Source organism: Salvelinus alpinus, chromosome 7 (genome assembly GCF_045679555.1).
Source record: "Salvelinus alpinus chromosome 7, SLU_Salpinus.1, whole genome shotgun sequence".
Lineage (NCBI taxonomy): Eukaryota > Metazoa > Chordata > Actinopteri > Salmoniformes > Salmonidae > Salvelinus > Salvelinus alpinus.
Genome location: NC_092092.1, coordinates 8805726 through 8818769, shown reverse-complemented (window position 1 = coordinate 8818769; position 13044 = coordinate 8805726). Strand labels below are relative to the sequence as shown.

At 43.2% G+C, this 13044-nt stretch overlaps 1 protein-coding gene across 5 annotated transcripts in view; it reads right to left on the bottom strand.

Annotated features, from left to right (window-relative positions):
- LOC139580384 (RNA binding protein fox-1 homolog 3-like) overlaps positions 1-13044 on the bottom strand; it is a 995419-nt gene that overhangs the window by 54088 nt on the left and 928287 nt on the right. For all 5 annotated transcript variants that reach the window (XM_071409008.1, XM_071409009.1, XM_071409011.1 and 2 more), the window contains one exon: positions 6845-6898. In XM_071409008.1, coding sequence (XP_071265109.1) covers positions 6845-6898 — 54 coding nt within the window. The remainder of the gene's footprint in view (positions 1-6844; positions 6899-13044) is intronic.

Sequence of the window (13044 nt, the reverse complement as noted above, 5' to 3'; positions counted from 1 at the left end):
CAGGCTGGTGGCTGTGGTACAGAATGGTATCAACGGTACAGGCTGGTGGCTGTGGTACAGAATGGTATCAACGGTACAGGCTGGTGGCTGTGGTACAGAATGGTATCAACGGTACAGGCTGGTGGCTGTGGTACAGAATGGTATCAACGGTACAGGCTGGTGGCTGTGGTACAGAATGGTATCAACGGTACAGGCTGGTGGCTGTGGTACAGAATGGTGTCAACGGTACAGGCTGGTGGCTGTGGTACAGAATGGTATCAACGGTACAGGCTGGTGGCTGTGGTACAGAATGGTGTCAACGGTACAGGCTGGTGGCTGTGGTACAGAATGGTGTCAACGGTACAGGCTGGTGGCTGTGGTACAGAATGGTGTCAACGGTACAGGCTGGTGGCTGTGGTACAGAATGGTATCAACGGTACAGGCTGGTGGCTGTGGTACAGAATGGTATCAACGGTACAGGCTGGTGGCTGTGGTACAGAATGGTGTCAACGGTACAGGCTGGTGGCTGTGGTACAGAATGGTGTCAACGGTACAGGCTGGTGGCTGTGGTACAGAATGGTATCAACGGTACAGGCTGGTGGCTGTGGTACAGAATGGTATCAACGGTACAGGCTGGTGGCTGTGGTACAGAATGGTGTCAACGGTACAGGCTGGTGGCTGTGGTACAGAATGGTGTCAACGGTACAGGCTGGTGGCTGTGGTACAGAATGGTGTCAACGGTACAGGCTGGTGGCTGTGGTACAGAATGGTGTCAACGGTACAGGCTGGTGGCTGTGGTACAGAATGGTGTCAACGGTACAGGCTGGTGGCTGTGGTACAGAATGGTGTCAACGGTACAGGCTGGTGGCTGTGGTGTACCACCGTCCAATTTGCAGCAACTGGATGATTCAGGCTGTTCTGGAGGCAAAGGGGGGTCTGACCCGGTATTAGATGAGTGTACCTAATAAACTGTCCGCTGAGTGTACATGGATGCAATCTGGAGATGAGCTACATGTATATGGGTCTTAAATGCTATACCATATAATAACCCATAACGTACATGCTACACCATATAATAACCCATAACTTACACGCTATACCATATAATAACCCATAACTTACACGCTATACCATATAATAACCCATAACTTACATGCTACACCATATAATAACCCATAACGTACATGCTACACCATATAATAACCCATAACTTACATGCTACACCATATAATAACCCATAACTTACATGCTACACCATATAATAACCCATAACGTACATGCTACACCATACAATAACCCATAACTTACATGCTACACCATATAATAACCCATAACTTACACGCTACACCATATAATAACCCATAACTTACATGCTACACCATATAATAACCCATAACTTACACGCTACACCATATAATAACCCATAACTTACACGCTACACCATATAATAACCCATAACTTACATGCTACAGTGTCCCCATAATAACCCATAACTTACATGCTACAGTGGCCCCATAATAACCCATAACTTACATGCTACAGTGTCCCCATAATAACCCATAACTTACATGCTACAGTGGCCCCATAATAACCCATAACTTACATGCTACAGTGTCCCCATAATAACCCATAACTTACATGCTACAGTGTCCCCATAATAACCCATAACTTACATGCTACAGTGGCCCCCTTAATAACGCATGAATCATACAGACTCATGTGGGAAGGTTGTTCTTGTCATAAGGAGAGGAAGTGTTGAGGAGAGGAAGTGTTGAGGAGAGGAAGTGTTGAGGAGAGGAAGTGTTGAGGAGAGGAAGTGTTGAGGAGAGGAAAATAGGACTGACGTATGTTCAGGGTTAGTGGGGTCACGTTACTTAAAACACACACTGAGTTATATGCTGAATGAGATTGGCTTATAAGTGTGTGTGTGTGTTTGTGTGTGTGTGTGTGTGTGTGTGTGTGTGTGTGTGTGTGTGTGTGTGTGTGTGTGTGTGTGTGTGTGTGTGTGTGTGTGTGTGTGTGTGTGTGTGTGTGTGTGTGTGTGTGTGTGCATAAACTAGAATTGATCAGGGCTTGTGGTTGAATATGATTGGAGTGTGAACAATCCACATTTCGAGTTGTGAGTGTGTTGTATGCATGTAAGGTGTTTTGTATGTGGAAGTGTTCATGTGTGTATAGTTGACTAAACACACATTTTAACTCCAGTCTCAATCTTCAGACCGTGGGTACGTCCAAAATGACACCCTCGTCCCCTATGGGCCCTGGCCAAAGAAAGTGTGGAAAAGGTAAAGAACCAAGTGTGTGTGTCTATGTCGTGTGTATTTAACCAGCAGCTCTCTCTCGTTCTCTCTCTCTCACTCACTCTCACTCTCTCTCTCCACTCTCCACTCTCCAATCTCAATTTCAATTTATAGGCTTTATTGGCATGGGAAACATTGCTAAAGGAAGTGAAGTAGGAAGTGAAGTAGATAATAAACAAAAGTGAAATAAACAATAAAAATGAACAGTAAACATTACACTCAAAAGTTCCAAAAGAATAAAGACATTTCAAAAGTCATATTATGTGCAAATAGTTAAAGTACAAAAGGGAAAATAAATAACATAAATACAGAGCCTTGCAAAAGTATTCATCCCCCTCGGCGTTTTTCCTATTTTGTTGCATTACAACCTGAAATTTATATAGATTCTTATTTGGATTTCATGTAATGGACATACATAAAATAATCTAAATTGGTGAAGTGAAATAAAAAAATAACTTGTTTAAAATAAATAAACAGAAAAGAGGTGCATGCATTTGGAATTACCGCCTTTGCTATGAAGCCCCTAAATAAGATCTGGTGCAACCAATTACCTTCAGATGTCACATAATTAGTTAGATTGCACACAGGTGGTTTTTATTTAAGTGTCACATGATCTGTCACATGATCTCAGTATATATACACTTGTTCTGAAAGACCCCAGAGTCTGCAACACTACTAAGCAAGGGGCACCACCAAGCAAGCGGCACAATGAAGACCAAGGAGCTCTCCAAACAGGTCAGGAACAAAGTTGTGGAGAAGTACAGATCAGGGTTGGGGTATAAACAAATATCCCAAACTGTGAACATCCCACGGAGCACCGTTATATCCATTATTAAAAAATGAAAAGAATATGGCACCACAACAAACCTGCCAAGAAAGGGCCGCCCACCAAAACTCACGGACCAGGCAAGGAGGGCATTAATCAGAGAGGCAACAAGGAGACCAAAGATAACCCTGAAGGAGCTGCAAAGCTCCACAGTGGAGATTGGAGTATCTGTCCATAGGACCACTTTAAGCCGTACACTCCACAGAGCTAGGCTTTATGGAAGAGTGGCCAGAAAAAAAACATTGCTTAAAGAAAAAAATAAGCAAAAACGTTTGGTGTTCGCCAAAAGGTATATGGGAGACTCCCCAAACATATGGAAGAAAGTACTCTGGTCAGATGAGACAAAAATGTAGCTTTTTGGCCATCAAGAAAACAGCTATGTCTGGCGCAAACCCAACACACCTCATCACCCCAAGAATACCATCCCCACAGTAAAGCATGGTGGTGGCAGCATCATGCTGTGGGGATGTTTTTCATCGGCAGGGACTGGTAAACTGGTCAGAATTGAAGGAATGATGGATGGCGCTAAATACAGGGAAATTCTTGAGGGATACCTGTGTCAGTCTTCCAGAGATTTGAGACCGGGGCGGAGGTTCACCTTCCAGCAGGACAATGGCCCTGAGAATACTGCTAAAGCAACACTCGAGTGGTTCAAGAGGAAACATTTAAATGTCTTGGAATGGCCTAGTCAAAGCCCAGACCTCAATCCAATTGAGAATCTGTGGTATGACTTAAAGGTTGCTGTACACCAGCAGAACCCATCCAACTTGAAAGAGCTGGAGCAGATTTGCCTTGAAGAATGGGCAAAAATCCCAGAGGCTAGATGTGCCAAGCTTATAGAGACATACCCCAAGGTGGCTCTAGAAAGTATTGACTTTGGGGGGGTGAATAGTTATGCACGCTCAAGTTTTCAGTTTTTGGGGTCTTTTTTCTTGTTTGTTCCACAATAAAAAACAAAATTGGAAAAATGCCAAGGGGGTGAATACTTATGCAAGCCACTGTATGGGTTGTATTTACAATGTTGTTTGTTCTTCAATGGTCGTCCTTTTCTTGGGGCAACAGGTCACACATCTTGCTTCTGTGGTACCACACTGTGGTATTTCACCCAGTAGATATGGGAGTTTGTCAATCAAAATTGGGGTTGTTTTCAAATTCTTCGTGGGTATGTGTAATTTGAGGGAAATATGTGTCTCTAATATGGTCATACATTAGGCAGGAGTTTAGGAAGTGCAGCTCAGTTTCCACCTCTTTTTGTGGGCAGTGTGCACATAGCCTGTCTTCTCTTCAGAGCCAGGTCTGCCTACGGCGGCCTTTCTCAATAGCAAGGCTATGCTCCCTGAGTTTGTACATAGTCAAAGCTTTCCTTAAATTTGGGTCAGTCACAGTGGTCAGGTATTCTGTGTACTTTCTGTTTAGGGCCAAAAAGCATTCTAGTTTGCTCTGTTTTTTTGTTAATTCTTTCCAATGTGTCAAGTAATTATATTTTAGTTTTCTCATGATTTGGTTGGGTCTAATTGTGTTGCTGTCCTGGGGCTCTGTGGGGTGTGTTTGTGTTTGTGTTTGTGAACAGAGGCCCAGGACCAACTTTCTTAGGGGACACTTCTCCAGGTTCATCTCTCTGTAGGTGATGGCTTTGTTATGGAAGGTATGGGAATCGCTTCCTTTTAGGTGGTTGTAGAATTTAATGGCTCTTTTCTGAATTTTGATAATTAGCATTTATCGGCCTAATTCTGCTCTGCATTTATTATCCGCTCTCTCTCCTCTCTCTAGCGCTCTCTCTCTCTCAGCCTCTCTCTCACTTCTCTCTCACTCTCCCTCCCCTCTCTTTCTCTCAATCCTCTCCTCTCTCTCTCCTCTCATCCGTCATTCTTTCTGAAAGGGATTTGAACACAATAAACCTGTAGCCAACCACAGGAATGGAGACGGAGTGTTCTGTCACACACACATCATTTATGGGCTCCAATTCAGCTGATCCTCGCTCAGAGCGCCACACTGATAAAGAGTGATTAATGGCCGTTACATCTCGCTCTATTCCCTCCCAAAGTAGATTAAACGCAGCTCTAATTATTCCAGAAGAAACCCAGACCCAACACTTCCGCTACAGGAATATTGCATTTTTCATATTTTGAAAGAAAAGGAGGGAGGAAGAGGAGTAGTGGAGGGGAGAAGGGAGGGAAAAGAGGAGGGGAGAAGCGAGGGAGGTATAGAGTTTTTTTTGCTAGGATATTTTTTCCTGTGAGATTGCGACTGATTCTTGTGGTAGGAATGGAACACACACACACACACACACACACACACACACACACACACACACACACACACACACACACACACACACACACACACACACACACACACACACACACACACACACACACACACACACACACACACACACACACACACACACACACATACAACACCCCCCTCCACCATGGCTGCCACATGGGACTTGCAGAGGCATATGGCGTCGTTTAGGCTTGGCCAACTTTGCTGGCATGTTTAAGACGACTCAATATATTAGGGTTCAGGATCGTGAGTGGAGTGGATGAGGGGGGAGGAATGGGGAGGAAAGGGGATGTGGATGAGGGGAGGGCAGGAGGGAGGAGGAGAGGGGGAGGGGAGGAGAAATAAAATAGATGGATGGCTGTTATTTAGAGCTTGGCAGTAAAGCTGTCTTGGAATGAACAGATTTCAGTCTAATGAGCAAGATGGAGAGGTGTTAAAGTCCGTAGACAGTCACAGCACTTCCTCTAAATGAAAGGAGCATGTACACACACACAAATAGACGCGCACACTCATATACATACAAGAACACACACACGTGAGCAAGCACATGTCCACATGCACACATGAACACACAACACCACATACATACCGGCTCATGAGAGAGAGCGAGAGAGTGAGAGAGCGAGAAAGAGAGAGAGAGAGAAAGAGAGGAGAGAGAGAAAGAGAGAGAGAGATCTGTGCAGAATGAGGGAGAGAGAGAGAGAGATCTGTGCAGAATGAGGGAGAGAGAGAGAGAGATCTGTGCAGAATGAGGGAGAGAGAGAGAGAGAGATCTGTGCAGAATGAGGGAGAGAGAGAGAGAGATCTGTGCAGAATGAGGGAGAGAGAGAGAGAGAGAGAGAGAGAGAGAGAAAGAGAGAGAGAGATTTGTGCAGAATGAGGGAGAGAGAGAGATCTGTGCAGAATGAGGGAGAGAGAGAGAGAGAGAGAGAAAGAGAGAGAGAGATCTGTGCAGAATGAGGGAGAGAGAGAGAGAGAAAGAAAGAGAGAGAGAGAGAGATCTGTGCAGAATGAGGGAGAGAGAGAGAGAGATCAGTGCAGAATGAAGGAGAGAGAGAGATCTGCACAGAATGAGGGAGAGAGAGAGAGATCTGTGCAGAATGAGGGAGAGAGAGAGAGAGATCTGCGCAGAATGAGGGAGAGAGAGAGAGATATCTGTGCAGAATGAGGGAGAGAGAGAGATCTGTGCAGAATGAGGGAGAGAGAGAGAGAGATCTGTGCAGAATGAGGGAGAGAGAGAGAGATCTGTGCAGAATGAGGGAGAGAGAGAGATCTGTGCAGAATGAGGGAGAGAGAGAGAGAGAGATCTGTGCAGAATGAGGGAGAGAGTTGTTGTGGCTTGAGTCTGATACTTTATATTATAATGTTGGCCAAACAGACGTTCCAGTGAAGCTGTACTGTGATAGCGATTGGATGCATTGTTGTCTCGTATGTATCAGTGGAGTTTTACCTGCATACAATTCAGGACCATAGACAGCTCCCACCATCGGGTTCAGCTTCCAGCCTACAGAAAACACACAAGGGAGTGGTAGACTAATGTTAGATTAGCATCCCATTCACTTTGACAGACGTTAGCTTAGCATCCCATTCACTTAGACTGAAGTTAGTTTAGCATCCCATTCACTTAGACTGTCGTTAGCTTAGCATCCCTTTCACTTAGACTGTCGTTAGCTTAGCAACCCATTCACTTAGACTGTCGTTAGCTTAGCATCCAATTCACTTAGACGAAGGTCTGGATTCAAATGAAAATGTAAAAACTATGTTCCAGCTTTCGCCGATACTTCATTAACCGCAAATGCTGCATATGTCAGATCAATCGAACATAAATATTACATTTCACAACGCATGATGATAGGATAGGAGGAGAGATGTGATGATTGGATAGGAGGAGAGACAATATGATTGGATAGAAGAGAGGAGAGATATGATGATAGGATAGGAGGAGAGATGTGATGATAGGATAGGAGGAGAGATGTGATGATAGGATAAGAGGAGAGACAATATGATTGGATAGAAGAGAGGAGAGACATGATGAAGGGATAGGAGGAGAAGAGAGACATGATGAAGGGATAGGAGGAGAAGAGAGACATGATGAAGGGATAGGAGGAGAAGAGAGACATGATGAAGGGATAGGAGGAGAGTAGAGACATGATGATGAGATAGGAGGATAAGAGAGACATGATGATGGTATAGGAGGAGAGGAGAGACATGATGAAGGGATTGGAGGAGAGGAGAGACATGATGAAGGGATTGGAGGAGAGACATGATTATGGTATAGGAGGAGAGGAGAGACATGATGAAGGGATAGGAGGAGAGGAGAGACATGATGAAGGAATAGGAGGAGAGACATGATGAAGGGATAGGAGGAGAGGAGAGACATGATGAAGGGATAGGAGGAGAAGAGAGACATGATGATTGGATAGGAGGAGAGACATGATGATGGTATAGGAGGCAAGACGTGATGATTGGATTGGAGAAGAGATGTGATGATGGCATAGGAGGAGAGACAATATTATTGGATAGGAGGAGCGACATGATGATGAGATAGGAGGAGAGGAGAGACATGAAGACGGGATAGGAGGAGAGGAGAGACATGACGATGGGATAGGAGGAGAGACATGATGAATGGAAAGGAGGAGAGACATGATGATGGAATAGGAGGAGAGACATGATGAAGGAATAGGAGGAGAGACATGATGATGGGATAGGAGGAGAGGAGAGACATGATGATGGGATAGGAGGAGAGACATGATGAATGGAAAGGAGGAGAGACATGATGATGGAATAGGAGGAGCGACATGATGATGGAATAGGAGGAGAGGAGAGACATGATGATGGGAAAGGAGGAGAGACATGATGATGGAATAGGAGGAGAGACATGATGATGGGATAGGAGGAGAGGAGAGACATGATGATTGGATAGGAGGAGAGACATGATGAATGGAAAGGAGGAGAGACATGATGATGGAATAGGAGGAGAGACATGATGATGGAATAGGAGGAGAGGAGAGACATGATGATGGGAGAGGAGAGACATGATTTTTATTTTATTTATTTCACCTTTATTTAACCAGGTAGGCTAGTTGAGAACAAGTTCTCATTTACAACTGCGACCTGGCCAAGATAAAGCAAAGCAGTGCGACACAAACAACAACACAGTGTTACACATGGAATAAACAAACATACAGTCAATAATACAATAGAAAAGTCTATATACAGTGTGTGGATAAGGGAGTTAAGGCAATAAATTGGCCATGGCGAAAAAATTACAATATAGCGATGAACACTGGAGTGATAGATGTGCAGAAGATGAGTGTGCAAGTAGAGATACTGGGGTGCAAAGGAGCAAAATAAAATAAATACATAACAGTTTGGGGATGAGGTAGTTGGATGGGCTATTTCCAGATGGGCTATGTACAGGTGCAGTGATCTGTGAGCTGCTATGACAGCTGGTGCTTAAAATTAATGAGGGAGATTTGAGTCTCCAGCTTCATTGATATTTGCAGTTCGTTCCAGTCATAGGCAGCAGAGAACTGAAAGGAAAAGCGGCCAAAGGAGGAATTGGCTTTGGGGTGTCCAATGAAAGCAAAGACTTATAGATGACCTGGAGACAGTGGGTTTGGCAACGAATATGAAGCGAGGGCCAGCCTACGAAAGCATACAGGTCACGGTGGTGAGTAGTATATGGGGCTTTGGTGACAAACGGATGGCACTGTGATAGACTGCATCTAATTTGCTGAGTAGAGTGTTGGAGAATATTTTGTAAATGACATAGCAGAAGTCAAGGATCGGTAGGATAGTCAGTTTTACGAGGGTATGTTTGGCAGCATTTGTTGCGAAGTAGGAAGACGATTCTAGATTTAATTTTGGATTGGAGATGCTTAATGTGAGTCTGGAAGGAGAGTTTACAGTCTAACCAGACACCTAGGTATTTGTAGTTGTCCACATATTCTAAGTCAGAACCGTCCAGAGTAGTGATGCTGGACGGACAGGTAGGTGTGGGCAGCGATCGGTTGAAGAGCATGCATTTAGTTTTACTTGCATTTAAGAGCAGTTGGAGGCCACGGAAGGAGAGTTGTATGGAATTGAAGCTTGTCTGGAGGTTAGTTAAAACTTCTTGAGAATACAGGGGGTGCTATTTTTCCATTAGCATAATTTGCTCTACAGATTAAACTGCCTCTTATTCAATTATTGCTCTTACTATATGCATATAAATAATACCATTGGAAAGAAAACAATCTCTAGTTTCTAAAACCGTTTCAATTTTGTCTCTGAGTGATACACAAGTCATTTGACAGCACTTTCCCTGACCAAGAAGTAGAATGCAAGAAGTCTATGCTCGCTTCAACGCTCTGCCTATATATGGTCATGACCCCTATGACCAGAAACACACTTCATTCGCCTTCCTCTGGGTGTCAAGAGGACGTCAGAGGAGAAATTCTTTGTTTATCTGGTACTGACGTGAAATAAGACCTATTTCTTTGGCGTGACCGACAACTTCCGGTTTTCTGATTCGCACGATTTGGAGCTGCGATTGTGTACTGTTTTGCTGGCGTTATGGATGAAAACTATCTCCGTGTCGAATTTTGTTTGATACATGTGACCATATCATCGTAATGTATGTTTTTTCAATATAGTTTAATCAGATTATTTGAATTTTTTCGGGAGTTTTGTGGTGTTCCGTTGTCTGATTTTATTTACGTTTGAGAGATCCGTGCCACTCGACCAGTACCTGTGCTAAATGGAGTGGGAAAGGAACAATTCTGAACGGAACCAACGACTCATCTTGACAAAGGACACTTTGATCAACATTCTGATGAAAGATCAGCCATAGTAAGACCCAATTTACGATGTTATATCATATCTGTTGTGCATGTGAACTGGCCGTGGGCGCCTAGCCGAATCTGCCTGGTATAGCTATGCTAATTTAGCGCTACATTTTGTTTTCGTTATAAAACATTTAATAAATCTGAAATATTGTTTGGATTCACCAGATGTTGGGCTTTCAATATCTGTACGCTGTGTATTTTTCTGAAATGTTTTAAGATGAGTAATTCGTTATATGACGTTGGTCTCTGTAATTGTTCTGGCTGGGTCAGCACTATTTCAGATTGCAGCTGCAATGTAGAACTGTGATTTATACCTGAAAAATGCACATTTTTCCAAAAAAAAACTATGCTATACCATAAATATGTTATCAGACTGTCATCTTATGAAGTTGTTTCTTGGTTAGTGGCTATATATTTTTTTATTTAGTCGAATTAGTGATAGCTACTGATGCAGGAAAAAACTGTTGGGAGTAAAAAAATCGTGTCCTTTGCTAACGTGGTTAGCTAATAGATTTACATATTGTGTCTTCCCTGTAAAACATTTTAAAAATCTGAAATGGTGGCTTTATTCACAAGACCTGTATCTTTCATCTGGTGTCTTGGACTTGTGATTTAATGATATTTAGATGCTACAAGTTACTTGTGACGCTATGCTAGCTATGCTACTCAGTGGGGGGGAGGGGGTGGGGGGTGCTACCGGATCAGGGTTGGTGACTCGTGAGAAGTTAACACAGTGTCCAAAGAAGGGCCAGAAGTATACAGAATGGTGTCGTCTGCGTAGAGGTGGATCAGAGAATCACCAGCAGCAAGAGCGACATCATAGATGTATACAGAGAAAAGAGTCGGCCTGAAATTTGAACCCTGTGGCACCCCCATAGAGACTGAGGTCATGACAACAGGCCCTCCGATTTGACACACTGAACTCTGTCAGAGAAACAGTTGGCAAACCAGGCGAGGCAGTCATTTGAGAAACCAAGGCTGTTGAGTCTGCCGATAAGAATGTGGTGATTGACCGAGTCGAAAGCCTTGGCCAGGTCGATGAATACAGCTTCACAGTATTGTCTCTTATCAATGGTGGTTATGATCGTTTAGGACCTTGAGCTTGGCTGAGGTGCACCCATGACCAGTTCTGAAACCAGATTGCATAGCGGAGAAGGAACGGTGGGATCTGAAATGGTCGGTGATCTGTTTGTTAACTTGGCTTTTGAAGACCATAGAAAGGCAGGGTAGGATATAGGTCTAACAGTTTGGGTCTAGAGTGTCCCCCCTTTGAAGAGGGGGATGACCGCAGCAGCTTTCCAATTTTTGGGGATCTCAGACTGTCAGGTTTTGGCCAGGACTGTTTAGGTTTTGTTCACTAGATGTCCCCCTTGCACCTTTTTTGTACCTTTTGTTTTTCTTGCTCCAATTATTGTTTGCACCTGTAAGTCATTCCCTTGTTAGTATTTAAACCCTGTGTGTTCCTTAGTTCCTTGCTCAGTGTTTGTAAGTTAGCACCCAGCCCCAGCCCAAGCCTTGTTTTATATAGACTTTTCTCTTGTTGGATTTTCCAGAGGTTCTCTGGTTTTGTTCTTGTTTATTATTTGAGTAGTCTTTTGAGGTTTGTTTTTCCCTGCTGTTTTTTTACCACTTTGTGGATTTTTCGTTGTATTTTGGAGGATATCCATTTTTCATTAACTTCTCACGAGTCACCAACCCTGATCCGGTAGCACCCCCCACCCCCCCCCCCCCCCCACTGAGTAGCATAGCTAGCATAGCGTCACAAGTAACTTGTAGCATCTAAATATCATTAAATCACAAGTCCAAGACACCAGATGAAAGATACAGGTCTTGTGAATAAAGCCACCATTTCAGATTTTTAAAATGTTTTACAGGGAAGACACAATATGTAAATCTATTAGCTAACCACGTTAGCAAAGGACACGATTTTTTTACTCCCAATAGTTTTTTCCTGCGTCAGTAGCTATCACTAATTCGACTAAATAAAAATATATATAGCCACTAACCAAGAAACAACTTCATAAGATGACAGTCTGATAACATATTTATGGTATAGCATAGTTTTTTTTGGGAAAAATGTGCATTTTTCAGGTATAAATCACAGTTCTACATTGCAGCTGCAATCTGAAATAGTGCTGACCCAGCCAGAACAATTACAGAGACCAACGTCATATAACGAATTACTCATCTTAAAACATTTCAGAAAAATACACAGCGTACAGATATTGAAAGCCCAACATCTGGTGAATCCAAACAATATTTCAGATTTATTAAATGTTTTATAACGAAAACAAAATGTAGCGCTAAATTAGCATAGCTATACCAGGCAGATTCGGCTAGGCGCCCACGGCCAGTTCACATGCACAACAGATATGATATAACATCGTAAATTGGGTCTTACTATGGCTGATCTTTCATCAGAATGTTGATCAAAGTGTCCTTTGTCAAGATGAGTCGTTGGTTCCGTTCAGAATTGTTCCTTTCCCACTCCATTTAGCACAGGTACTGGTCGAGTGGCACGGATCTCTCAAACGTAAATAAAATCAGACAACGGAACACCACAAAACTCCCAAAAAAATTCAAATAATCTGATTAAACTATATTGAAAAAACATACATTACGATGATATGGTCACATGTATCAAACAAAATTCGACACGGAGATAGTTTTCATCCATAACGCCAGCAAAACAGTACACAATCGCAGCTCCAACTCGTGCGAATCAGAAAACCGGAAGTTGTCGGTCACGCCAAAGAAATAGGTCTTATTTCACGTCAGTACCAGATAAACAAAGAATTTCTCCTCTGACGTCCTCTTGACA